This window comes from Carcharhinus amblyrhynchos, chromosome 19, assembly GCF_965287045.1.
Source record: "Carcharhinus amblyrhynchos chromosome 19, sCarAmb.v2.hapA, whole genome shotgun sequence".
Classification (NCBI taxonomy): domain Eukaryota; kingdom Metazoa; phylum Chordata; class Chondrichthyes; order Carcharhiniformes; family Carcharhinidae; genus Carcharhinus; species Carcharhinus amblyrhynchos.
In genome coordinates this window covers 43,416,196-43,443,535 of record NC_137342.1, presented here as the reverse complement: position 1 = coordinate 43,443,535, position 27,340 = coordinate 43,416,196, and the positions used below count along the sequence as shown (strand labels likewise).

Sequence of the window (27,340 nt, the reverse complement as noted above, 5' to 3'; positions counted from 1 at the left end):
GAACATGGAGGTGACTATCCCCAGCCAGGGACAAAAATCCCCTGGACAGAAAAGTGTCCACTTGTAATAGATGTCGTACAAACAATAATAGCAAGAGTGTTGCATGCAAAGTAACTGACAAGGCAGTAGCTTGCGGAGTACTATCCAGCAAAAGTGTCACAAAGATAAAAGTAACCCGCAGTAACTGGTAACAGCTAACAAAAGTTAGATCTGGCAGGGAAAATCTTCATAAATAGGGGAGGTGATGGCCTAGTGATCTTATAGAGATCAATAAAATAATGAGGGGCACAGATAAGGGAGATAGTCAACACCTTTTCCCAAAGGTAAGGGAATTTAAAACTAGAGGATGTAGGTTTAAGGTGAGAGATACAAAGGAGTCCGGGGGGGGCAATTGTTTTCATTTAGAGAGTGATGAGTGTCTGGAAGAAGCTGCCAGAGGTAGTAGTGAAGGTGGGTACAATTTTGTCTTTCAAAAAGCATTTAGACAGTTACTTGGGTAAGATGAGCATAGAGAGATATGGGCCAAACACAAGCAATTGGGACCAGCTTAGTGGTTTAAAAACTGGGTGGCATGGATAAGCTGGGCCAAAGGGCCTGTTTGCACGCTGTAAACCTCTATGGCTCTATGACATGCGATTCCACAGCCATGGTAATGTGGTTGACTCTCAACTGCACTCCAAGGGCAATAAATGCTGGCCAGCCAGTGCCACCCATGTCCAATAGGTGAATAAAAAAAAGTTAACTAGCAAAGAACTATTGGACTCGGAGTATTAGCTACAAGAAAATGTGATGCATTGATCTATGGTAACATAAACAGAATAATAATTGGCACAAGAATATATATTAGATAAAGAAAAAACCTTGTGAGTAATAGGCAGATGACAATCACTGTTGCCTTTCACATTAAGAATGATCACTTGGGTAAGGCAGCAGACAGCCATAATGCCTAACAAACTGCCTCCTGACAGGAACTGGTATCTCTGAGATTGAGAAGGGGAGAAATCTGGTAAAACCCAAATACATCACCAAGAATGATTCCCTGAGGCATTTCACAAACAGCAGTTGTAAATTCATCCATTTCCTAAAAGAATCCCGCAGCATTTTAAAATAATATTGGCTGGTGATGGAAAGCGAGTGGAAAACATTAATGTGTTTAACGGGGTTGACACTTTTCCTCCCTCTCAATCTTCTGCAGCAATATGATTTTCCTACTGGATTCCTACAAAAAAAAATCAGACACCGATAAAATCCAACAGTTTTCTTTCAAAAGCAGTTCCAGCAATGAGCCCACCCGATCCCAGAATAAATATAATTATCAATAATCGTAGAATCCCTACAGTGCAGAAGGAGGCCATTTGGCCCCTCGAGACTGCAATCCCACTCAGGCCCTATCCCCATCACCCCATGTATTTATCTTAATAACTCCCCTGACACCAAGGAACAATTTAGCATGGCCAATCCACCCAACCCACACATCTTTGGACTGTGGAGGAAACCAGAACACGTGGAGGGAACCCATGCAGATACGGGGAGACTGTGCAAACTGCACAGGTAATTGCCAGAACATTGGACAGATTTGCTCCCAAATATGTTTGGGCCGGATTCTCCGACCTCGCTCACAGCCGGGATTCTCCAGTCCCACTGTGGTAAATGGAGGTTTGGTTGAGCCCCAAATTCTCCGTCCTTGCTGGCTGCAGAGGGATGCCATTATCTCTCTGTTCCAACAATAATCCTACACCCTTCTATGGAATGTGCTTAGATTTGGAAGCTTGTGAATTCGATACTAATGCTCCAGTTCTGAAGAAGTGCTCCAAGGATATCACTGTCAGCTCTCAGTGGATCCGTGAAACAATCTCCTGTCTGCTTGTTCTTATCTTGCAGTAGGACATGTGGAACTCACATAGAAACAAAGAACTTGGCATTTATTTCATAATAATTTACTTTCAGGACCTGAGCTTTTTAGCCAATGGAATATTTCTGAAGTATAGTCAGGGTAGTAATTGGGAAATGTGACAATCTTTGATTATCATAAGCAGATTAACTAGCTGTTTGTCTTGCTCAATGTTGACATTATACAAGAGGAGAGCATTATCATATCTTCTAACATGAGAAAAAGTCAAATGTGTCACCCAGTTGCTTTGCGTTGGGTAAGGGGTTTGCTAATCAGATGCAGAGATCTTAGACGATTTCTTTCCCTGCCATGCATAGCAGACCTAAAACCAATTGTACCTTTAGGGCCATCCCAACTCAAACCGGTTTACGATGCAAAGGCCAAGGATCAAGCCCAGGGTCCTTTCACCTTTTGATCAACACTGGATAAGCCGCAGGGCGGCATCAAGGAAGCCCATTATTAGGATCTGAAGGCCTTTCCACCTTACTGTTATCACAAGTACCTAACCTGTTGTCGAGATGTAGGCTGGATCATAAACCAGTCCACATCACAGCTCTCTTCATGATTAACCAAAACACCAATAGAATCATACAGTACAGAAGGAGGCCCATTGAGTCTGCACCAACAACAATCCCACTTAGGTCCTATCCTTGTAACACCACATAATCCCCCTGACACTAAAGGACAATCCCACCCAGACCTGTTCCCCATACCCCCAAGTATTTACCCTGCTAATCCCCCTTACCTACACATCTTGGGACACTAAAGGGCAATTTAGCATGGCCAATCCACCTAACCCTGCACATGTTTGGAGTGTGGGAGGAAACCAGAGCACCCGGAGGACACCCACGCAGACACGGGGAGAAGGTGCAAACCCCCACCGACAGTCATCCGAGGCCGGAGTTGAACCCAAGTTCCTGGCGGTGTGAGGCAGCAGTGCACTCTGCCATCGTGGGTGACAATAGTCTCTTTCCCCCATTTCCACCAACCCCACAAAACATTCACTTCCAATGATGAACAGTACCCTTTAGCCCCCATCTAGAATTGGCAAAACCCATTCTCAAAAGTGTCAATAGATTCAGTGAACTAGATATCTCATGACCATAAAGTAGAGATGCGAATGTTCCATCACTTAGGAACGAACAATCTCCTCACTGTAAAATGTTAACTACGCACTGACAACCACTACAAAGCTCAGTGAAGTAAGTGCTTTACTCCTACACTAAATGCTATTGCGGAGATGAAATGTGCATTAGGAAGTTGCCTTTGACTGAATAGTACCAAGTGAACTGTCACTTAATGGGAAACATCACTTTATTTCAACAGAAATGCAGAATTTCTGCACTTAATGTACAACGGGACAGAAAGACTCAATTATATTAACATCAGCATTATGCAGAGGTCTGTGATAATACAGAAGCCAAGGTATCATTAGGCATTTCCATTGTAAGTGGTGACAGTTTTGGTTTTATTGCCCTAACTGGGTGGCACCAGCAATCTGATGACAGTGAATTCTTGTGGGGGAGCATTCTACATCGTGTGGGGACATGAACCCATTTCTCCTCCTCTGCTTTTCTGAAAGATGCCCTTGCAACAATGTTAAACCCCATTGTCACTAGAATTGGCGGCACGGTGGTTAGCAATGCTGCCTCACAACTCCAGAATCGTACCAAGACCTGTACAAGTACCTGTTGGACTTTAACCTGGTATTGTGAGACTTCTTACTGTGCTCACAATTCCAACCCAGGTCACTGAGTGGAGTTTGCACATTCTCCCTGTTTCTGCGTGGGTTTCCTCCCACCGTCCAGAGATGTGCAGGTTAGGTTGATTGGCCATGCTAAATTGACCCTTAGTGTCAGAGGGATTAGCAAGGTAAATGCATGGAGTTATAGGGATAGGCCTGGGTGGAATTATTGATAGTGTGGGCTCAATGGGCTGATTGGCTTCCTCCTGCACTGTAGGAATTTTCTGATCTCCTCGACCAAGTGACCATTCCTCATGTTTAAACCTAAAACAAACTATTCAGAAGTAGAAACCCTGACAGTCAAGCTCACGTTCTTCTGTTCACTCAAAATGTCCAGAGGAACACACGCTATATCAACTGGGGATTGGAAACCTGTCTTCTGTGCCCCGGATCACTGAAGCCAGTTGTATCAACATCAACAACTTCCATTTACGCGCGTTAATACTTGGAACATAGGGGAAAACGAACATAGCAGCTGAACCACTGCTGTAGTCGCAGTTGGCTAACTCTGTATAAAGCAGGGAGCAGACCTGATCTGTACAGCTCATGTACTCACTACATTAACCATTGCTTACATGAATCTTCAGGGGCGCAAGGGCCTGTAGCGTTGATTAAAACTGCCAGCATTGATATGGTGCATTGAGGTGTTGGTGTGCGTGCCACGCAGTGATGGAAGGTGAGTTTGATGCCTTGCTCCACTGAGTTACTGATTTCAGCTGTGAAGCAGAGTGAAGTGACACCTGGAGGCCAAAAACATTGGCATGGGGATTTGGGATCAAGGATTTTTTTTTAAAAAACTAGTATTTACACTTGCTGCACACACAAATTCAACCAATCTGTGTCAGTGAGAAGTTAATTAATGCCCCCACCCACCCACCATCAAAATCGATGGTGATCCCTATTTCCTGCATGAGCCAATTATCATGTCGCTGCCACTTAGACTTAAAACTAATTGTGTTGGAGACTCAGGAACAGCGTGATTTATTACTGCAGAATCAGAATGGCAAACTGAGAGCCAAAATCAATGGTATTCTATTGTATCATTTAGACTCAAGAGGTCTGTTACTATAATTCTGCGGTTGTGACTATCCTGAGAACATTACACCTGCCTCAAATCCAAAAGGGTCCCAAGGTAGTTTTTGCTCGATGGTTTATTTAGCCAAGTCACTATCTTTTTAACTTGGGTAATCTAGTGGGATCTACTAGATTAAACCCAGTTTAAGTGCTTGATTTGATTTGATTTGATTTATTATTGTCACTAATTTTGGGATACAGTGAAAACTTGTTTCTTGCACATTACACAGACAAAACATGCCATTCATAGGGTACATCATGGAGAAGGAAAAGAGAGGATGCAGATAGACTGTGCTACAGTCACAGATAAGGTGTAGAGAGAGATCAACTTCATATAAGGTAGGTCCATTCAAAAGTCTGATGGCAACAGGGAAGAATCTGTTCTTGAATCGGTTGGTACATGATCTCAGACTTTTGCATCTTTTTCCCAATGGGAGAAGGTGGAAGAGAGAATGTCCGGGGTGCGTGGGGTCCTCGATTATGCTGGCTGCTTTCCCGAGGCAGCGGGAAGTGTAGACAGAGTCAATGGATGGGGCGCTGGTTTGCCTGATGGACTGGGCTACGATCACCACTCTGTAGTTTCTTGTGGTCTTTGATTTGATTTGATTTATTATTGTCACATGTATTAACATACAGTGAAAAGTATTGTTTCTTGCGCACTATACAGACAAAACATACCTTTCATAGAGAAGGAATTGAGAGAGTGCAGAATGTAGTGTTACAGTCGTAGATAGCTAGGGTGTAGAAAAAGATCAGCTTACTGCAAGGTAGGTCCATTCAAAAGCCTGACAGCGACAGGGAAGAAGCTGTTCTTGAATCGGTTGGTACGTGATCTCAGACTTTTGCATCTTCCTTCCCAATGGAAGAAGGTGGAGGAGAGAATGTCCGGGGTGTGTAGGGTCGTTGATTATGCTGGCTGCTTTCCCAAAGCAGCAGGAAGTGTAGACAGTGTCAGTGGGTTGGAGGCTGGTTTGTGTGATGGATTGGGCTATATTCGCGACCTTTTGTAGTTCCATGCAGTCTCGGGCAGAGCAGAAGCCATACCAAGCTGTGGTACAACCAGAAAGAATGCTTTCTATGGTGAATCTGTTAAAGTTGGTGACAGTCAAAGCTGACATGCCAAATTTCCTTAGTTTTCTGAGAAAGTAGAGGTGGGCTTTCTTCATTATAGTGTTGGCATGGTCAGCATGGTCTTGGGCAGAACAGGAGCCATACCAAGGTGTGATACATCTGAAAAGGATGCTTTCTATGGTGTATCTATTAAAATTGATGAGAGTCATAGCGGACATGTCGAATTTCCGAATTGTAGGTTAACCTCTATTTCAGAATGTACACTTTGGTTCACCTGATCCCTCCCATGATTTTGCATAGCAAGTGTGCTGTTATCTCAGCTCATAGATTGACATTGAGTGACTGATTTCACTGCGACACCCACTGCAAAGTATTCTATTTACAAAACTTGGAACCAGATAGCCGCATAGAGATTGCCAAACTAGTTGACAAAGTTTACGATCAGGTCACAGATTTCACCTTTGCAGGAAAATCTGGTGCATCGTACAGTCTCGTCAAGCAACCAATCGCTACAAAGTTTAGGATTCTAATTAAAGCTGTGCAAATACTTCCTCTGTTTAATCAAAAGGCACATTATTCTTCATATAGGCCAGCATGCTTAGATATTCACTTCTCATTAAAGAGGGCATCACCGGAAGATCCATTATCTCAGACCATGGAGAGGGAATTGTATATATACTTAAAATAGAAACATTTGCAGGACCATGGGGAAAAAGTTGGGTGTGGGACTAATTGGGTCGTTTTAGCAAGAAGCCTGCATCGGCACAATGGGCTGATTGGCCTCCTTCTGTGCTGTATGATTCTGTACTTCAATATCTTGCTGGATCAGCAGGTCATTGGTAAATTTCCAATTAAAACGGCTGTCCAACTAGTCTCTGTGGGTCTTTCACATCTTCAGTTAATTAAAATTAACAAGGTGCAGGTTATTGTAGGTGGAAGAATTCCACGTTCCGATGTCCCTGACAATGAGAGAGAACATTTTCCTTTTGTCTAACTCATCATTCTGCACAGCCCTGCATCCAGTTCGCAAATCAGCGTAGCGTGTGCGCAAGAATTCATGTACAAATGTAACCTCTGGTGTTAGCACTTGCCATTGCCTCTCCTTCATGGACAAGACTATGCTGCCCCCTGCAGAGAGGTCCCTTCACAAGAGGGACATGGCAGCATGAAACCGCGCACAGCAAGTTCCCCAGTATGAGGTTTTCCCGAGTGTTGTGTGCGTGCGTGAGTTACTGTAGATTTGAGAGCCAACGAGAAAGCAAAATGGTGAAAGGCACAACAAACAAAGTTTGATTGTATTAAAAAAATTCAAGGCACCATGTTGCTTCCATCATACTGCGGCTCCATTGCAACCCAGACTGAGATTCCTTTGCATTACTGAGGGAGTACTACATTGCCAGAAGTGCCAATCTTCAGAACAGTTGTTAAACCCATAGTCCCCCTCCTGACTGTTCTGTTGGTTCGGGTGAACGTTAAAAATCCCCAGGTGTGACTCAAGGAGCAGGCAGCTCCACTGTTGCCCTCACCGACCATCCTCCCTCAGCAGATAGCCATATGTCTTGTTGCTATTTATGGGGCATTGCTTGCCTCGAGCAGCTGCTGCCTTTGCCGACGTTACAACAATCAGTGCACTTCAGAAAGTAATTCATTGTGTGAAGTGCTTTGAGACAAATCAACATAATAAGCTGCTAAATGAATGCATGTGTTAGTAATCTCCTGTACTGAATGAATCCTAGCCTGGTTTACTTTGGTGAGGTGAAATCAATTAAATTTCTATCACCGAAAGTGCCTCGTACTGTGAGGGGTGTAGCGAGTAGCCCCAATTGTAATCAGTGCTTGGAGAGATCTGAAATAGTGCCGTTCTGATTGCGAGCGTAAATGGGATTCAACTGATTAAACCTGGAGGGCGTAACCAGCAGAGCAGAGAGTTTTCAGAGCAGCTTTGCAGTTTTTCTTCCTTTGAGTGAAATTCTGAAGGGCCCCGAGGCTGCAAACGTTCACCCAGTTGATGTATCGTTTTTGTGGCAAGGACCTCAGAGGGAAGCCAATGCTCATGAACCCATAACATAACTTGAACATAGTACCTGGCCAGCGGCTGATGGTGGGGGGTGGGGAGGAATGGATGGAGAGGAGAAGAAATGCAGACTAAACACAATCTGTAGCAGCAGTCAGCGTAGCTGCATTTCATGCTAATTTCCCACAGCTCCCAGGGCAACTCCTAGAAGCACCTAGACCAGGTCCGTGAGCTCGCTGACATCGTTTCAGTCTTTATTTGCTTAGAGCTTTTCAGCAAAAGGCTATTCTAGAATTTCCAACGTTCCTGCTGAAAATTGTGATCCTGTGCTATAATTTACAAGGCTCAGTGGGGATGTGTCATTGAACGGTGCAGAAGGGACAACAAATCAGCCTCCATTGATCTGATCTGGGCACACTGAGGGACAATACAGCATGGCCACTGCAGCTAACCAGCACGTTCTTCAGACTGTGGGAGGAAATCAGCGTATCCAGAGGAAACCCACACAGACACGGGGAGAATGTGCGTACTTTGCATAGACGGTGACCCAAACCAGGAATTGAACCCGGGTCCCTGGCGGTGAGGCAGCAGTGCTAACCACTGCCGCCCGTAGTGGGATCTTCTGGGCTTGCTGATGTTTACAGCCGTTTGCAAGGCTCGCTTGCCCTGCTGTGCCGCCATGCCGCCCCTGTGTACATTCTGACAGACCCCCCCCCCGGCTGCCATTGATGAATTTTCACCCCCTGCCCACCTTTAGATGTGTCCCCCTCACTCTCCTCCAGTCCTTTCCCTCCCTGACTGACTCCCCAGCGATAGCGAGCTCCATATCACTGCCAGTCAGTTGAAAGCCTAGGGACCGATGCTACGAAATCTCTGCTGTGTGTGACACGACTCCACCCCAAGCATCACAAGCCATCAACTCGAGCAACTGCACCCACTAATCGCTTATCAGGAGGCGGAAGACCTATCGTGTGGGTGCGAGCAGGCAGAGGAGGCACTGAGTTCTATCTGATATAATATCATTAACAAAGCCTTGGCAGAGTAAAATTGACAGGAGAATACATTCTGTCCCCCACCTCCCCTCCCCTAGACGTCCCCTCCTTAACAGCTGCTGAAGTCCCTTTATGTAAAAAGTCTCTGTCTCAAAAAAATACTAATTGGAATATCATGTAATATTCGGCTGTGCTTTTTTATTGGTAAAAATGTTGTCAGCATTCCTAACAGCTGTGGTTAGTGGCTTGCTCTGATTCCAGATGGTATTTGTTGCTGCCGAGCAATGAATTAAAATAGATTAAAATAGCATCAGGTTGAATATAAAACTGGATAGAGACTTAAAATGTAATAAAAATCATGTTGCACGCTTTCATCTGAATCCATAATTTTTGCTTGGCAGAATCTATTTTCTCCCTGGTTCAATCTTCTTGGCCAAGTGGTTTGACCTGTTCAGGGGAAGCTCAGTCTGAACTACTGTGACACCGTTGCAAAGGTGCCTGATCCCGGGTTTAATGGACTGGCAGATGCAAAAAAAAACATCATCTTTCCATGTGTTGTTGCACATCGCTGCTGCCTCAAAATAATCTTCCTTCTTCCTGTCAGAAAATCTATCTGCCGCGTCATTCCACTAAAGTTGTGCTGGCAAACCAGCAGCCACCTTCCTTTCTATGTATCAGAACCTACCCCATCCCTCAGCACGTGATGGCACAGTGGTTAGCGCTGCTACCTCAAGAGAGCCAGGGACCCGGGTTCGATTCCGGCCTTAGGTCACTGTCTGTGTGGAGTCTGCATGTTCTTCCTGCGTCAGCGTGGGTTTCCTTCGGGTAGCTCCGATTCCCTCCCACACTCCAAATATCTGCAGGTTAGATGGATCGTGGCAGCATGGTGGCACAATGGTTAGCACTGCTGCCTCACAACTCCAGGGACCCAGGTTCAATTCCCAGCTTGGGTCACCGCCTGTGTGGAGTTTGCACGATCTCCCTGTATCCGTGTGGGTTTCCTCTGGGTGCTCCGGTTTCCTCCCACAAGACATGCTGGTTAGGTGCATTGACCTGACCAGGTGCTGGAATGTGGCAACTCGGAGAATTTCACAGTGACTTCATTGCAATGTTAATGTAAGCCTTACTTGTAACTAATAAATAAACTTTAGGATTGGCCATGCAAAATTGTCCCGTTGGGTCCAAAGATGTGCAGGTTAGATGGATTGGCCATGCTAAATTGCCCTTTAGTGTCCAAAGGTGTGTCAGTTTGGTAGAGTGGCCATGCTAAATTGCCTCTTAGTATCCAAAGATGAGTAGGTTAGACAGATTGGCCATGCTAAATTGACCCTTCGTGTCCAAAAGTTGTGTAAATTAGATGGATTAGCCATAGTAAATCTGCAGGGTTACTGGGGGATAGGATGGGAGTTGGGGACTTTTGGAGAGGCCTTGCAGCCTCAAAGAGCCACAAGGCCTCTTTCTGCACTGTCGGGATTCAGTGGTCGCACACACAAGAGGACAGACCTGTGAGGATGGGCAATATTTTTTTATCCAGGTATCAGACACCTCCAGTTTCAGATGTCACGTGTCTCATATATGGGGAAATCCTTTCATAACTCCCAGGATTATAAAGGCTCGGGAGTTCCAGGCCTGTGGGGATGAAGTGCCGGCAGCTCAGCGGCTCCTTGTTTGTTTTTCTATTAAATCACGGTCCTATTGATCGTTCAGTGTTTCACATGACCAGTGAAGCTACACTCGAGAGAGGAGAGTTAAGTGTTTTATGAAAAGAAAACACAACATCAATGGGAGTATAATACCCAGAAACACAGCAGTAATTTTGTCTGCCCTTATTGTTATTGCACTTTGTTTTTTAATTTGTTCTGCAAAAAATCCTAATTCTCCAGTGGCTCGGCACATTATTACAAATCTGTTATCAAATTACTGTGCCCTATTCTCAATTCTGCCCTGTTCCTGTTGTACGTGTTTATATTTTCCCTGTTTATTCTGAATGTATTATTATAGTTTGTACTGTGACCTGTATTATAGTTTGGAATGACTGTAGGAATGATGTAGTTGGCCCCTTCTTTTCAGCCAAGGAGATTGAAGGTTGGCCAGCTTTTGGGGGGAAGTCCATACGTGGACACACTGCGAGACAGAAAGTTAAAATTTATTTATTACTGTCACAAGTAGGCTTACATTAACACTGCAATGAAGTTACTGTGAAAATCCCCTAGTCACCGCACTCCAGCACCTGTTCAGGTACGCTGAAGAAGAATTTAGAATGGCCAATGAACCTAACTTGCACATCTTTGTGGGAGGAAACCGGAGCACCCGGAGGAAACCCACACAGATAAGGAGAGAGCATGCAAACTCTACACAGACAGTGACCCAAGCCAGGAATCGAACCCAGGTCCCTGGTGTTGTGAGGCAGTAGTGCTAACCACTGTGCCGCCAGAAGTGTGGCTAGCTATGATAATTTTTCCCCGTTGTCTCCTGAGTCGTGTGACCTGCTCACACTCACTACTTGAACTATAAGAAAGCAAGTTGTATGTTGACCTTTATAGCAAGAGGTTTTGAGTAAAGGAATAGGGAAATTTTACCGCAATTATACAGGGCGTTGATGAGGCTACACCTGGAGTATTGTTTGCAGTTTTGGTGTCCTTATCTGAGGAGGGATGTCCTTGCTTTTGAGGGAGTATAGCAAAGGTTTGCCAGGCTAATTCCTGAGATGGCAGGTCTACCATATGAGGAGAGATTAAGTTAGTTAGGATTATATTCATTGGCATTTAGAAGAATGGGAGGGGATCTCATAGAAACTTATAAAACTCTAACAGGGTTAGTCAGGGTAGAATCAGAAAGAATGCTCCCAATGACGGGGAAGTCCAGAACTAGGGATCATAGTTTGACGATAAGGGGTAAAGCTTTTCGGACTGAGGGAAGGAGAAAGCTCTTCACCCATGGTGTGGTGAATGTGTGGAATTCACTACCGCAGAATGGAATTGAGGTCAAAACATGGTCTGGTTTCAAGAAGAAATTAGATATAGCTCTTGGGGCTAAAGGATTATGTGGTGGTGGGGGGCTGGTGATCAGGATATTGAATTTGACAATCAGCCATGATCAAAGCAAATGGCGGAGTAGGTTCAAAGGGCTACGTGGCTGACTCCTGCTTCCAGTTTCTACATTCTGTGTAGGCGATGCCCATTGGACTGAGGTGTTTTGAGGCAGCATGTGGTTATGGAGTTGCTGCCGTCGGTCATTGTGGAGAGGTGCAAGCTGGGGGGTTTAAAAAAAAAACCCCACCTCATTGTGAGAAATGTGAAAAGAAATTAGGGTAAACATGCAGCGCATCGTTGAGAAAAATGCGAGGCATGCTGCTGTGTCCTTCCAGCACTTTTTGCTCGTGCATTATTCTTTATGCTGCTTGTATTTTGTCTGTTTTGAAACTTGCCATATTTTCATTTGTAAGCCTGCTTTGGAGAATGTAATAATACAGAATTGTTATTGCTTGGGAACATGGATACGTTTGTTGTGGCTAGCACCTCGAATATTCAGAGCTGCCGGATATTAAATCCACCTAATCACACTTAGTTTTTAATCATTTAAATAAGACATAATGGCTGAATCATCTAAAACTAATTGCTCCCTGCGTACACTGGTATTACTGTAAATGGAGTCTGAGCTTTGAAAGGTTGGTGGGGATGGAAGGCTAGTGTGGGCGAATAATGTGGCGGAATGATGTCTGGTAGTCTAATGAGTTGTGTATATTAATGTCTATTTTTAAATAATTTTCATTTCCCATCTTTTAAAGCTCCTGCATTTTTCTTTCGCAGGCTGTTGTTTTGTTACGTTTTACACGCGGAAAGCTGCACTTGAGGCACAGAATGCTCTGCACAACATCAAAACTTTACCTGCGGTGAGTACCACTAACTTCATTTCAAATGGTAACAGGAGTTCAAGGCTTGTCTTCCACTTTGGAAGGGTCCTCCTTGGAGGACAAGAGATCCTGAGGTGACCTAATCAAAAGTCTTCAAGATCGTGGCAGTGAAGGCAGACTGGGGGAAAAAAAAAGGGTGGTTTCCGAGGGACAAGAGATAAAAATGGAAAACGCTGGGGTAGCTGGGAATGCTGTCACCCAAAGAGTAAACAGGTTAATGGAATAAGTAGAAGTGTTCGAAATTCGAAGCATTTCTGCAGGTTGAATGACTTGAGGTCCAAGTGAAATTCCCCGCTGCTAAATCAACCGAAAGCTCCGGTGCTTTGACAGAGCTGGGACCGAGCAAGGGAAAATTGCAAGGGAAGATGTGCTGAGGCTAAGTTGAGGTACTGCAGATGGAGTGGAGGGAGACTCAGGTGGAGTGGAAGCAAGGAGAGGCTTGCTGGGCCAAGTGGCCTGTGTCCGTGCTGCATAGTTGTCATCGTTTAATGTAAAAAAAAAGTTATGTGTGGATGCCTTGTTTTTATTCAAAAACTAAATCTTGTCTTATAGGCAAGAAGGAAATTGACTTTGTTGTTGAAAAGAATGACAAATACTGATGCTCGATGAGAATGTTGTGCATTTATGGGACATAATGGCATCTTCCCATCTCTAATAATCTTATGCTTGTTCTCTCACTGAGCGACCATAAGCAGTATCCACCACAATCTAGTCTGAGAATCATAACTGTTTTATTCACACACACGTAGGCTCAGCAAATAATCGATGCTAAGAGCTGATCTAATCAGGAACCCTGCGGCACTATGATTAGCACTGCTGCCTGACAATGCCAGGAACCTGGATTCGATTCCCGGCTGGGGTCACTGTCTGTGTGGAGTCTGCATGTTTCCCCATGTCTGCGTGGGTTTCCTCCGGGTGCTCCGGTTTCCTCCCATAGTCTGGAAAACATGCGTTGGCCGTGCTAAATTCTCCCTCAGTGTATCCGAACAGGCGCCGGAGTGTGGCAACTCGGGGATTTTCACAATAACTTTGTTGCAGTGTTAATGTAAGCTTAGTTGTGACACTCTCAAATAAACTTTAAACTTTATTCCTGCCACAGCTGAGTGGGAATGTAAAGTGATCTTTTTTTAAAGAAAGACTAATTCAGTCCAGAGATGAAGTATTTCTGTCTTCAAAAAAATAAGTACAGGTTGCTGTTATTGTGTTGTTTTAAAAGCTGGAGTTGAAATGCTTTAATTACAGCATTAAACTGGAAAAATGTTCAATACAAACAAGTGAAATCGGTCATTTGTTTAGGGGACATCAGTGAACCCATATTAGTTGACACAGGAGTAGGTTAAAAGTCTGTGTAAATGTACCTGTTGGAATTGGACTTTTTGTTAAGGATTTAGGGGCAGCACAGTGGTTAGCACTATTGTCTCACAGCACCAGGGACCCAGGTTCGATTCCAGACCTGGGTCACTGTCTGGAGTTTACACATTCTCCCCGTGTCTACCTGGGTTTCCTCCGGGTGTTCCAGTTTCCTCCCACACCCCAAAGATGGTTTAGGTGGATTGGGGCCGTACTAAATTGCCCTTTAATGTTGGGGGACTGGCTAGGTTAAATGCATGGGGGTTATGGGGATAGGGCCTGGGTGGGATTGTGGTTAGTGCAGACTTGATGGGCTGAATGGCCTCCTTCTGCACTGGAGGAGTTCTATTCTATGATACCTTATGAAGCTGGAATCTCTGCTTAGATTGCTGTTTAAATGGACCGATGCGTGATGTACATTACAACATATGGGTGTAGTCAAGAGAGGAAAGAATGGCAATTTGTGCTTTACACGGATTAGTAAAACTCCTGTGGCATTGCTCCAATGTTTCTGGATGGCTGCTTGCAAATCGGAGGTCAGTAAATTGCTTGTACGTTTCAGGCTCCAGGTCAGAAAAACCCTGGGGCAAAACGCATGACTTCCTTTCATTTTTTTTTCAAGATTGGTTTATATTTGCGGTACAATGCCTGGAATATGATGGATAGATACCACAAACGAGATGCTTTCATTTTAATAAATATATATTAAAAATATATGCATGGTGTGTGCGTAAATGAAGCGGGGGAGAAATTGCACCTGTCCCTGTGATGATATTGCCGGATATCATTATCATATCTTCCACCACTCCAGCAATGATTGTGCAGTGGTCAGGACTTAGGTTGTTCAGTGACTTTTCTCTGCTCCTAAAAATCTCCCCTATTAACACCTCATGTGGACCTCAACTTGGGAAGTGCACTAGCTTGTTTCCACACCATGGGTCCAAAAGAGGATGAAGATGCATTAAATCCACCCACTCCAAACTCCACAGGGTATTTTACAATCAAACAGACAAATCCAGGGGATTGATTTCAGGGCTGTAGGCAGCATTGTGCCTTGTATTGCTAAAATGTAATGGCATAAATCATGGTTTGACGTATACAGACCTTACTTCACTTACCTTATCATTTATTATGTTGTTACTCCTCCTTGAAGTTGTTTCTATCTCTTTATTGAAGCCATAGCTTTAAGATTTAGCTTTTGGCTGATGATGTTTGACCTTGTCTGTACTGCTCAGCAAGGTAGCTAATTTAGGTAATCATCAGCATCCATTTATGCTGAGCCTTTTAGACAGATGAGGGGTAAATTTGATTTGATTTATTATTGTCACATGTATTAACACACAGTGAAAAGTATTGTTTCTTCCGCATTATATAGACAAAACACATAGCATTCATAGAGAAGGAAACGGGAGAGTGCAGAATGTAGTGTTACAGTCATAGCTACGGTGTAGAGAAAGGTCAACTTAATGCAAGGTAAGTCCATTCAAAAGTCTGACAGCAGCAGGGAAGAAGCTATTCTCGAGTCGGTTGGTACGTGACCTCAGACTTCTGTATCTTTTTCCCCAAAGGAAGAAGGTGGAAGAGAGAATGTCCAGGGTGGGTGGGATCCTTGATTATGCTGGCTGCTTTGCCGAGACAGCAGGAAGTGTAGACAGAGTCAATGGATGGGAAGCTGGATCGTGTGATAGATAGGGCTACAGTCATGACCTTTTGTAGATCCTGATATAATATGCTGATAGTGTTAGAGGGATGAGGAGAGGAGGTTTATGTGATGATGAACATCTACCAGTTGGGTCAGCTGGCCTGTTTGCATGCTGGCCTTATCACGTCCACAGGATATCCCAAAATTCTTTACAACGGAAGTGTTGCTTTTTGAAATGCAGTCACTATTTCCTGCAGTGTAATGCTGCCACCAGTTTGCATTTACCAAAGTCCTGTAAATAACAGAAGGCTGAGTTATCAATCTGTTTCGGTGCTGTTGGATGAGGGAGGATGGTAGGACAGTTACCCTTCTTAATCATAGAATCCATACAGTGCAGGAGGAGACCATTCAGCCCATCGAGTCTGCACCGACTCTCCGACAGAACATATTACCCACGCCCTCTCTCTGTAACCCTGTGTATTTACCCTGCTAATCCACCTAACCTACACATCTTGGAAAACTAAGGGGAAATTTAGCCTGGCCAATCCATCCAACCTACACGTCATAGGCAGCACAGTGGTTAACAATGCTGCCTCACAGCCCCAGGGATCTGTGTTCAATCCCAGCTCAGATCGCCATCTGTGTTGAGTCTGCACATTCTCCTTGTGTCAGGATGAGTTTCCCCCAGGTGCTCTGGTTTCCTCCCACAGTCCAAATGGCATGCTGGTTAGGTGCATTGGCCATGCTAAGTTCTCCCTCAGTGTATCTGGAGAGTGGCGACTAGGGGATTTTCACAGTAACTTCATTGCAGTGTTAATGTAAGCCTACTTGTGACACTAATTAAGCTTAAACTGAGGGTCAGCTTAACATGGCCAGTCTACCTAACCTGCAGACCTTGAGACTGTGGGAAGAAACCAGGGCACCCAGAGGAAACTCACAGACACAGGGCGAACATGCAGAGACAGCAGTGCTAACCACTGTGCCGCCCTCAATGCTGTCTTCTGATCCATTACCTGAATGTACTTATTCAGCTTCTCTTTATAAACGTCTTTTCTATTTGCAACTCCTCATGGTCACAAGTGGCACATCTCATCATTCACTGGGCGAACCCTTAATTGGATTTTTTTTTCGGAAAGGCCCCTAATTTTGGAGTTCACCGCTAGTTTTCTTTGTATCGATCCAATCAAACCATTCATAATCTTAAAGACCTCTGTTCGGTCACCTCTCAGCTTTTCTTGTTTGAGAAGAGAAGAGCTCAGGCCTATTCCGTCATTCCTGATGGGTATAATTGTAAATGAATAAAGTTAATGACAAGAGTTGCAATCTCGTTAGAGTTTGAATGAAGATAATCAGTCCATCAAGATTCACCCCTGACAGAAAACTATACTGAGCCTGTCACCATCCCAGTTGGTATCATAGCTGGATGAGAAGATGGAACCCTAGCTCAAGATTTTTATTTTATTCCTCCATGTCTTCTTGAAAAAGGGTCAAAGGACCGTTAATTAATTTTAACAAGAAGAAAAAAATGATTAAACATAAGAAGTTTGATGATGGTGTTACTCCCTCTTATCTTCACACATATACACAGATTTTAAGGTTAACACGGGTTACAAATATTCCTCCGGCGATAATGGTCGCAGTAACACACAGTCCCTTTAAGCTGCCTATAGTCAGACACACTCCACTCTGAATCTGAGGGAATTTCCGTGGATTTCTCAAAATCCATACACACACACACACACACACACACACACACACACACACACACACACACACACACCCCCGTCCCCCGTCCCCAGATGTTTCTTCACCGTGAGCTACCTTGTCTCCCTGAACTCCGGCTTCCAGATGAGTTATTTCAAATTCCACTTTCAAAAAGACACACTTCCAAATCTTCTTTTAAACAATACTTTCCCTCAGGTGCTTCCATCATGGGTTCACTTCCAGGTTTCACACCTCTCCCTTCAGGATTCTTTTTGTCTGGACTATGACACAAACTCTTCATAATAGCTTTAATTATCAATTCCCAGATTGGCTTAAGATGGCATCAAACCTTTGATTTACCTCTGAAGTCTGCTGTCCCTCTTTATATTTGGTTATCCCAGTTGTCTCTTTAACTCAGAACACTTTTGTCTACTTTGTCCTGAATTCTCCTGAACAATTCTCCTTGTTCAACTTCTTAGTCCCTGTACCGTTAACCTCAGTCTTTCTAAGATGTTCTCTCTGCCCTAATTTCCTTGTTATTTGGACTTTATCTGGTTCTTTGGGAAGTCTGCCTTTTTATATCCCCTTTGTCCTGTCCATCTCTTCTGGCAGAGCAAAGAGATGTTCACTCTCCAGCTTCCTATCTTCAACTGTAATATATCCAGCTAAAAATGGAACTCAAAAAGCCATCCTACCTTAAAGGTGCCCCCAGTTGCTAAGCAACGACTTTACGCTCTGCCAGAGTGTTTAGTTTTCACACCATAACCCCCTCTAAACACAATAGAAGCACAGTTTGTTTAATGAATATTTTTATTGCGCATTTTAGTACATGATGCAACAAATCCCCAAAATCTAATACAGTGCAGAGTGATCATTATTCCTTATGCGCATCCAGAAAATATGTGTACATATTTATACAAATGGTTCAGATTATCAGCCATTGTAATCAGCGTCTCCTTTCATATGGCTGAAGAAAGGATACCAGAAAGAGTAGGGGATCTCAGGGTAACAGGATAAAGCCATGAGCACATGGCACAATGGTACACGCCCTCCTCCACAGGATAACAAACACAAAGCTACACAATTTACAGGATCCCTTATAGGGTAAAATACAACCAATTGGGACCTAACTCAGCATCCCAAGACCTCCAAGCAATGAAAGGATACCCCGGAAAAAGGGGAACATCAGGATACCACTGCTATCGACACAAGACATGGCTGGCAGTGTACATTCTTGCACCATGCCAAGACTCTCACACAACAGATCTCACTCGTCTCCAGCCATATAAGTGACTCCAGCCATATTAGTGATGGCCCACCATCACTGGAAAACTTAAACCGTTTTCCATCAAAAAAACCCTATCGACGTGGAGAAGTAACATCATCCGGACAACCACCAACAGTGTATCCTCCCCCCAACAAGATATGGGAAATTCTCTAGAATTAAATATTACAGAGCACAGTCTGTATCAACACCTCACGCACCCAGATAAAGAAATGAAATCCCAGAGAGGGAGGAACACTGGGATCCACCAAGAGGTGCCAGACATGGTTTTTAAAAGTGTACACTTTTGTAAAAAGGATACCAGGAAAAGAATAGCGTAACCTCATAAGAAACAGGATATTGCCCCAGTCCACATCCTCAATTTATCTATAAATAAAGTAAGGGGTACTAAAGATTCTACTCCCTCGGTGTAGATGCAAGGATTACAGCACATATAAAAGACAGGTAAATGCCGCACAACCTTCATGTCAATCAACTCAGCCTGTTCTTCAATGGAGGGTAAAAATAGACACACATACAATCCCTAAATAAGGACCTGCAAACATCCGTGCCAGGGCGCCAAGACCACAACTTTACTCATAATGGCCACAATCATCTCAATGCCTATGGCATCGCCAAACCATAGGACCATTTGCCATCTAAACCACCATTGCGAATTGGGTGCCACCCCAGCTGCTGCTGATCACCCCAACCAGACAAGGATTTTCATGACTTGACTTGGCTCTCTGTCACCACAATCTAGCCTGGATCTTCCAGGAGCATAGCACAGACTATACGCATCAGGAGCGAATAGAATCCTACATGCAGAAGGACGTCATTTGGCCCATTGAGCTTGCACTGACCATAATCCCACCCAGGCCCTATCCCCATAACCCCATGCATTTACCCTAGCTTGTCTCCCAATACTAAGGAGCAATTTAGCATGGCCAATCCACCTCACCCACACATCTTTGGACCGGGGGAGGAAACCCAAACAGATACGGGGAGACGCTAATATTTAACAATACAAATATTAGTCCCTTAAAACTATCTTTGTTCTCCTGACAAACCACCCAATGAAACCATTGTTTAATAACCAATAGTCATGTTGTGTCTCTTCAGTCACGCTTCCCCCGTTGTTGTGTGACTCTGTTGTAGGAGACAGGCCAGGCTGGTCAGTGGTGGAAGGGCTTCCACTATCATCACTCTGGAAGAACCCCTTCAATGGTGTTCAGCAATAGCCTGGACTGACTCACCCATCATAGAATCATAGAATTCCTACAGTGGAGAAAAAGGCCATTTGGCACAGCAGGCCTGCGATGACAACAATCTCACCCTATCCCTGTAACCCCACACATTTACCCTGCTAATTCTTCTGACACTAAGAGTCAATTTAGCATAGCCAATCAACCTAACCTGCACATTTTTGGACTGTGGGAGGAAAGCGAAGCATCCGGGAGAACCTGCAAACTCCACACAGTCACCCAAGGCTGGATTTGAACGCAGGTCTCTCATGCTGTGAGGCAGCAGTGCCGACCACTGTGCCACCATATCGCCCATCCTGGATGGGTCACTGCTGATTCCATCACACCTACCCCTCCACCATGAGCAAGTTAATACAGTAATAGCACTCAGCCTGCATTCAGTGGTTCACCTTGGCCCACTGAATACGGTTCACTGGCCCACTTGGTTCACTGAATATGAAATTCTGAGCGGCTATAGTTCTGAACAAACAAAGCCCCAAACCTTATTTGCATCCATATGTCCTGAAAGCATTTGTTCCTTTTCAACTCTGGCACATCAAGATGTCCCGGGACCCTTGTAAACTCTTATTCTGTTTATGTTGCATGAAAGTTCCTTGTCAGTTGAGAGCTGCCAGAAGAAATCATTGAGTTTACTGATTGAAGCCAGTCATGTGTTAATGCAGCAAGTCTGTGCTCATTCAGCCAAGGGAATTTGGGTTGAGACAAACTCAACTTATTCCATTCAAATGAGGGATGTTAAAAGATCAATTGGGTTATACTCTTGCGGTTGTTCAGATTTGGCACTCGTGTTAAGTGGCGTCTCTGCAGCAGTTTCCACAGAAGATTCCAGGCAAACGTAGCCAATCTTGTGCATGGAAAATGGAAATGATCCGAAGGTCCTGATTGTCAATAAATTGAAGCTATCATAACAATACTCGAGCGGTGAGTAAAGCAAATCAGATGTTGGGATTTATTAAAAGGTCAGTGCTGAACTGAAGTACCACAGTAATCCAGCCACTTTATAAATCACTGATGTAACCACTCTTAGAATATTGTGTACCGTTCTGGTCATTGCAATAAAGAACAGGACACAAACAAAAGCATCCAGGATGATTTGAGTGATTGGAGCAATTATATGAATTAGACATGTGCTCGCTGGAAAAGAGATGGATGTGAGGTGATGTAATTCCTGTTTTTTTTGGGATCTAAAACTATTTTTAAATGTAAGCCAGGATGAATTGTCACACCTTGCCTGGGGCATTGGGACCAGAGGGTGGGACCGGTGCCTGAGGTATGGCTAAACGCATCACTAGTGTACAGAAACACTGGGGGGGAGTTTTCCCAGCCGCTCGGAGACAGAAGTGGGGGCAGAAAAATCCGAGAGGCTGCTTTGCCAAAATGCTAGTTTTTCCAGAGCTTGAGTGCAATATTGGAAAGGAAACTGAGGTCATTCTGAGTATTGTTCACTGGACGTTCTGTTTTTCTCCCCGGGGCAAACTGGGGTGGCCAGAGTCCAGCAGTTCCCGGGAGGCAAGCGCACCGCAGGAGTTCCAACTGACTTGACTGTTCGAGTCATTCTGATTGTAATATAGTCAAAATCTGACAAGATTGCAGTCATCTGTCGTGCTCTGACAGAGGGCCATCTAGACTTGAAACGTTGGCACTATTCTGTCCCCACAGATGCTGTCAGAAGTGCTGAGATTTTCCAGCATTTTCTAGTTCTTGTTGCAGTCATCTGTGTGCACAGGCCTGCCAGTGCAGTAGTCTCGGAGAACGCTTGGGTTAAAGAGAATCCTTCTCCGGCTCCATCTTTTCATCCCTCTCTCTTTGAAGGTTGGCAACTCTGGCTGGACACATTCCAGGACACAACGGCAGAAGTGATGTCACGGAAAACCAGCGACATTGTGCAAGTGTGTTCAAAGTGAGAACGAGAGAGGAAAACACACCCACTTTAATTAGGCAGATGGGATAAATTTGCAGCAAGAGTGAATAACAATTAAAGTTCCGAGGGAGAAAAAAGCTTTGCTCGTTCTTAAGGGGCTCAGTGCAAGGTTGGAAGCTGTAGCTTTAAACAGGGATATTAAAAGCTGCTAAAACTGAAGTAAAAATAATGGTATTTTATCTCTCTTTATCACTGTTTTTAACGAAAAGATCTGAGGTGACATGATCTGAATTGATTAGCCACCACCACTATTTTTGTTGCATCATGTGACCAGCAGAATGGTAGAAGGCAAATGAAATGGATCTTGCTTTCCCTTGTCCAACATTTTCTTAGATTCCTTTAAGTTATTGTTCTCCTAGAGATTGATAAATAAAATGAAGGCTGGGCCATTGAATCTACTCAAGGCTGTATTGGATAGATTTTTAATTGGAAGGGAATCGTAGGTTCTCGGGGGACAGGCAAGAAAATGGATTGAAGACCACAATTAGGCCAGTCATGATCTTACTCCTGTTCCTGTTTCTTAAACCCTGAAGTTTTATGTGGAAACTGGAAGGATTAAGGGTCCAAGACCAGATTGGATCCATCCTTATATCCTTAGGGAATGAAAGGGGCGAGATTAAATGCACTGGTTAATATTCTTTAGTGCTCCATAAATACTGGTGAATTATCTGAGCATTAGAAGACGCTGAATATAAATGTAATGTTTTATTCAAAAAGAGAGAAAGACATAACCAGTAATTACAGCTGTTTAGCCTAACAGCCAGAAAGGGTCAAATATTCAAAGACTTGCTCCACAATGCTATAACTGAGCCTTTAAAGAAAGCAGCAGTCAAAGAAGCAGTGGATCATACTGTGCAAATCTATTGACGTTCATTGAGCTAAGTTAGTAAACCAGGGTAATCCAGTGTTTAGTGGTTTAATTGGATTTTCCAGAAGTGTTTAACAATCCCTCATGAGGTTAGACAGGCTGGAAGAGTTGGCTTCTGTCTGGAGAAATATCCCTTAGTTAGTGTGACTGAGATAGAAACTAGGAGCAGGAGTAGGCCATTCAGCCCTTCGAGCCTACTCTGCCATTCATTTTGATCATGGCTGATCATCGAATCCAAGATCCTGATTCCCCCTTTCCCTCCGTATCCCTTGATCCCTTTAGCCCCAAGAGCTATATCCAGTTTCTTCTTGAAATCACGCAACATTTTGGCCTCAGCTACTTTGTGTGGTAGTAAATTCCATCCATTCACCACCCTCTGGGTGAAGAAATTTCTCCTCACCTAAGTTCTAAAAGATTTACCGCTTATCCTCAAACTATAACCTTGAGTTCTGGATTCCTCCACCATTGGAAACATTCTTTCTGAATCTACCCTGTCCAACCCTATTCGAGGTTTATAAGTTTCTCTGAGACCCCCTCTCACTCCAGTGAATATAATTCTAACCGATTTAGTCTCTCCTCATATGACAGACATCAGGTTGTGGTGAACGTGGGGATATCACTGGACGTGGTGACCATGTCCAGAATGCAATGCTGTACCATCAACAAGATAAAATTAATTTCACACGAGACTTTGAGATTTTCCTCCTTCTTGGTCCTTTTGAAAGTAACTGAGGAGAGGAGATATAGAAGTGTCCCAAAAAAATGGCTGTGATCAGCTTAATCCAGAATAAAACTTCTGAGTATGCCAGAATACTTGAACAAGAGGCTGAGGTTAAAATTGGTGAATGGTTGGGGGTCAGGAAATACTCTTTAAGGCAAAAAGTGATCAATTCTGGTAATGTAAGCCTACTATGGATGACAAGGTCGCACAGTGATTAGCACTGCTGCCTCACAGCGCCAGAGACCCGCGTTCAATTCCAGCCTCGGCCAATGTCTTTGTGGAGTTTACACTTTCTCCTCGTGTCTGCATGGGTTTCTTCCAGGTGCTCCGGTTTCCTCCTGCAGTCCAAAGATGTATGGGTTAGGTTGCTTGGCCAAGCTAAATTGACCCTAGTGTCAGAGGGATTGGCAGGATAAATATGCGGGGATACAGAGATAGGCCGGGGTGGGATTGTAGGTTGATGGGCCGAATGGCCTCCTCCTTTGAATAGGGTAGACTATGAGGAACAGCCTTGCCATTGATGGCTGTTAGCGATGGTTGTTTTCCCTGCATACCCTGCGATTTGCAAGTCTTTGTGTTGCTCACACCTCAACTGGAAAATTTAAACATATGGAAACCTCCGCATTTAATTTTGAAAGAGTAAATCCTGAAATCCGCCCCCCTTGCGGTGACTCAGGAATACGGATAAAGTCGGAGGAGCAAGAAATGGATAAGAGAGCAAGAGGAGCAAAGATTGGCAGTTTTAACGGGCAGATTCTGGAGGTTGCAGAACTTTCCTTAATCCAAGTCTGATTTGGTCTGATGTGTTAATGGGGCATTCCAGGCTCCTGCCCTTCTCTGCTGATGGTGCTCACTATTGCTGGGACTTTGGTTCCCTGGGTGTCCAAGGCCCAGCAGTGATTGAGCACAAGTGACCATTTTCAAACATATTGGTGTGTGTTCAGGGGGCTCAATTAAATTCTTGGCAGAACAACTTCTTTTTAGTACACTGCTTCTTTACAGCTTCTGTTTATTTTCATGCTTGGGGTCCTTTGTTACTGAAGTTTTTTTTGTGTTCAGGGGACGTGGGTAACACTGGCTATGCTGTTAGGAAGGCAAATGCAATGTTAGCATTCATGTCGAGAGGGCTAGAATACAAGAGCAGGGATGTACTTCTGAGGCTGTAGAAGGCTCTGGTCAGATCCCATTTAGAGTATTGTGAGCGGTTTTGGTTCCCATATCTAAGGAAGGATGTGCTGGCCTTGGGAAAAAGTCATGATGTGGGTATGCCGGCGTTGGACTGGCGTAAACACAGTAAAAAGTCTGACAACACCAGGTTTTAGTCCAACCTATTTATTTGATAATATACTCGCAAGCTTTCGGGTAAGGGGCTAACCCGAAAGCTTGCGAGTATATTATCAAATAAATAGCTAGTACTTGGGAAAAAGTCCAGAGGAGGTTTACAAGAATGGTCCCTGGAATGAAGGGCTGGCAGTATGAGGAATGGTTGAGGGTTCCGGGCCTGTACTTATTGGAGTTTAGAAGGATGAAGGGGGAATCTTATTGAAACTTCAGGATACTGCGAGGCCTGGATAGAGTGGGCATGGAGAGGATGTTTCCACTAGTAGGAAAAACTAGAACCTGAGGGCACAACCTCAGGCTAAAGGGACGATCCTTTAAAACAGAGACGAGGAGGAATTTTTTCAGCCAGAGGGTGGTGAACCTGTGGAACTCTTTGCCGCAGAAGGCTGTGGAGGTCAGGTCATTGAGTGTCTTTAAGTCAGAGATAGGTTCTTGATTAATAACGGAATCAGGGGTTATGGGGATGAGAAATATATCAGCCGTGATTGAATAGCGGAGCAGATTTGATGGGCTGAGTGGCCTAATTCTGCTCCTGTGTATTGTGGTCTAGGCCAGCATTTATTGCCCATCACTAACTGCCCTCCATTTCAGAGGGTTATTTTTCAAGTTGTCAACCACATTGCTGTGGCTCTGGAGTCACATGTAGACCAGACCAGGATGACAAATTCCCTTCCCTGAAGGACATTAATGAACCAGATGGGTTTTTAACCACAATCGGCAATGGTTTCGTGGTCTTCATTAGACTTTTAATTCCAGATTGTTTTTTTTATTCTTATTGAATTCAAATCCCACCATTTGCCACGCTGGGAATCGAACCCCGGTCTCCAGATTTTGTCCTGGGTCTCTGGATTGCGAGTCCAGTGAGAATGCCACAACGCCACTGTCCCCCTGCTGTAATAATGGATGTCACTCAGGGTGGACTGGCCAAGGGGAGCGCAGAAAATGTGTTTCGGTTTTTCGGCTTCATTTTAATTTGAAAATGTACAAGTCTGAGAATTTCTCCTGATGATTGTTTAGAGTCAAGGATTGCAATTTTATGCAACAGCGAGAGAGTTATTTGTGTGACACTGCTGCATGCTCTTGGCTCGGAATTGCGATTATATATTCAGTACAGAGTTCCAAACAACTGGCAATTTAATGGGTCTTTATCTTTATTTTTTTGAGGAAATAATTGTGTGCCTTACTGCAGAGCTTGCTGCATTTATAGAGAGAAATGGAAAGTAGTGCACATTGTTCCCTCTGTTGTAAAACATTATCTTAATTAGATACTTGACTGGAAGCCTTTATGCAGCAAGACAAGAGCAAATGCACAGGCTTTGGAATAGAAGCACTGTGGTTAATGGTTTGGTGTCGTCAAGCTCGCTTCTGATAAGATTAAATGCAAGGTACAGAATTTAGACAATTTGCCAAAACGTCCGCTGCTGATAGCTACTTAGAAAGCACCAACAATGTGTGCAGATTGCCTGAATGGGATGTGATATTCTCTTCTCCCCAGCTCCCGGCAACACTGTCAAAGGCTCCCTAACACAGCAACCAACTTGTTTTCTCCGTGATTTCAGCAGAAACGTGGCACAGTGGTTAGCACTGCTGCCTCACAGCGCCAGGGACCTGGGTTCAATTGTCGGCTTGGGTAACTGACTGTGTGGAGTCTGCACATTCTCCCCGTGCCTGCGTGGGTTTCCTCCCAGAGCCCAGCTCACGCAATATGGACTAAAAGATTTATTCAAAATGAACATTTTACATTACCTTAAAAGTGTTGGTTAGATGCAATGGCCATGCTAAATTCTCCCTCAGTGTACCCAAACAGGCGCCAGAGTGTGGCGACTAGGAAATTTCCTCAGTAACCTCATTGCAGTGTTAATGCGAGACTACTTGTGACACTAATAAATAAACTAAAATATCGGAAGTCCACTCCACATATAAAATCAGAGAGTTGGACAGCGCAGGTGAAAACTGTTCAGCTCATCCTTCTTGTGCTGGCTGTTTGGAAGAGTTATTTCCTTAGTCCCATTCCTTCTGTTCTTTCCCCAGAAGCCTGCAGATTTTTCCTTTACATGTATTTGTCGTGTGCACGTGTGTGTGCATGCGTGTGTGGGTGTGCATGTGTGTGTCACTTTTGTATCGATCCTAAATTTATCTTTGTTCCACCGCTTTTGTTCCCCGTGCCCCGCTGTCTTGGTTTAATGTAAACTGACAATTCCGTCACAGTAGGAAGTAAAAATGTCAGGCATGTACTTTTTCAATTAAGATCTCTCATCCTAATTTGAGCTGAGTTACCACATACTCCATTACAGCACTGATCCCACTGGCACGTTGTGTCGCCCAGACAAAGCAGGAATCGATGATCTTCCCATCTTAAATGGATGAACAGTTTTGTCAAAAACAATATGCAGAAATATCATCTGAACATTGTAATCATTTCATCACAAGTAGTCGGTGAGCAGGTTACGTTCTTTGTGGTACTACTTAAAGGATAACCACTGGAATCGCGAGTGGTATCATTCAGAAGTAAGACTCGGGAAAGGACAGGTTTAATAATAAGACACTTTCAGTGGAATAGGGGAA

At 44.1% G+C, this 27,340-nt stretch overlaps 1 protein-coding gene across 18 annotated transcripts in view; it reads left to right on the top strand.

The window, feature by feature from the left end:
* The window catches only part of celf2 (cugbp, Elav-like family member 2), a 614,034-nt gene that overhangs the window by 461,390 nt on the left and 125,304 nt on the right, over positions 1 to 27,340 (top strand). For all 18 annotated transcript variants that reach the window (XM_080207682.1, XM_080207689.1, XM_080207685.1 and 15 more), the window contains one exon: positions 12,596 to 12,678. In XM_080207682.1, the coding sequence (XP_080063808.1) occupies positions 12,596 to 12,678 (83 nt within the window). The remainder of the gene's footprint in view (positions 1 to 12,595; positions 12,679 to 27,340) is intronic.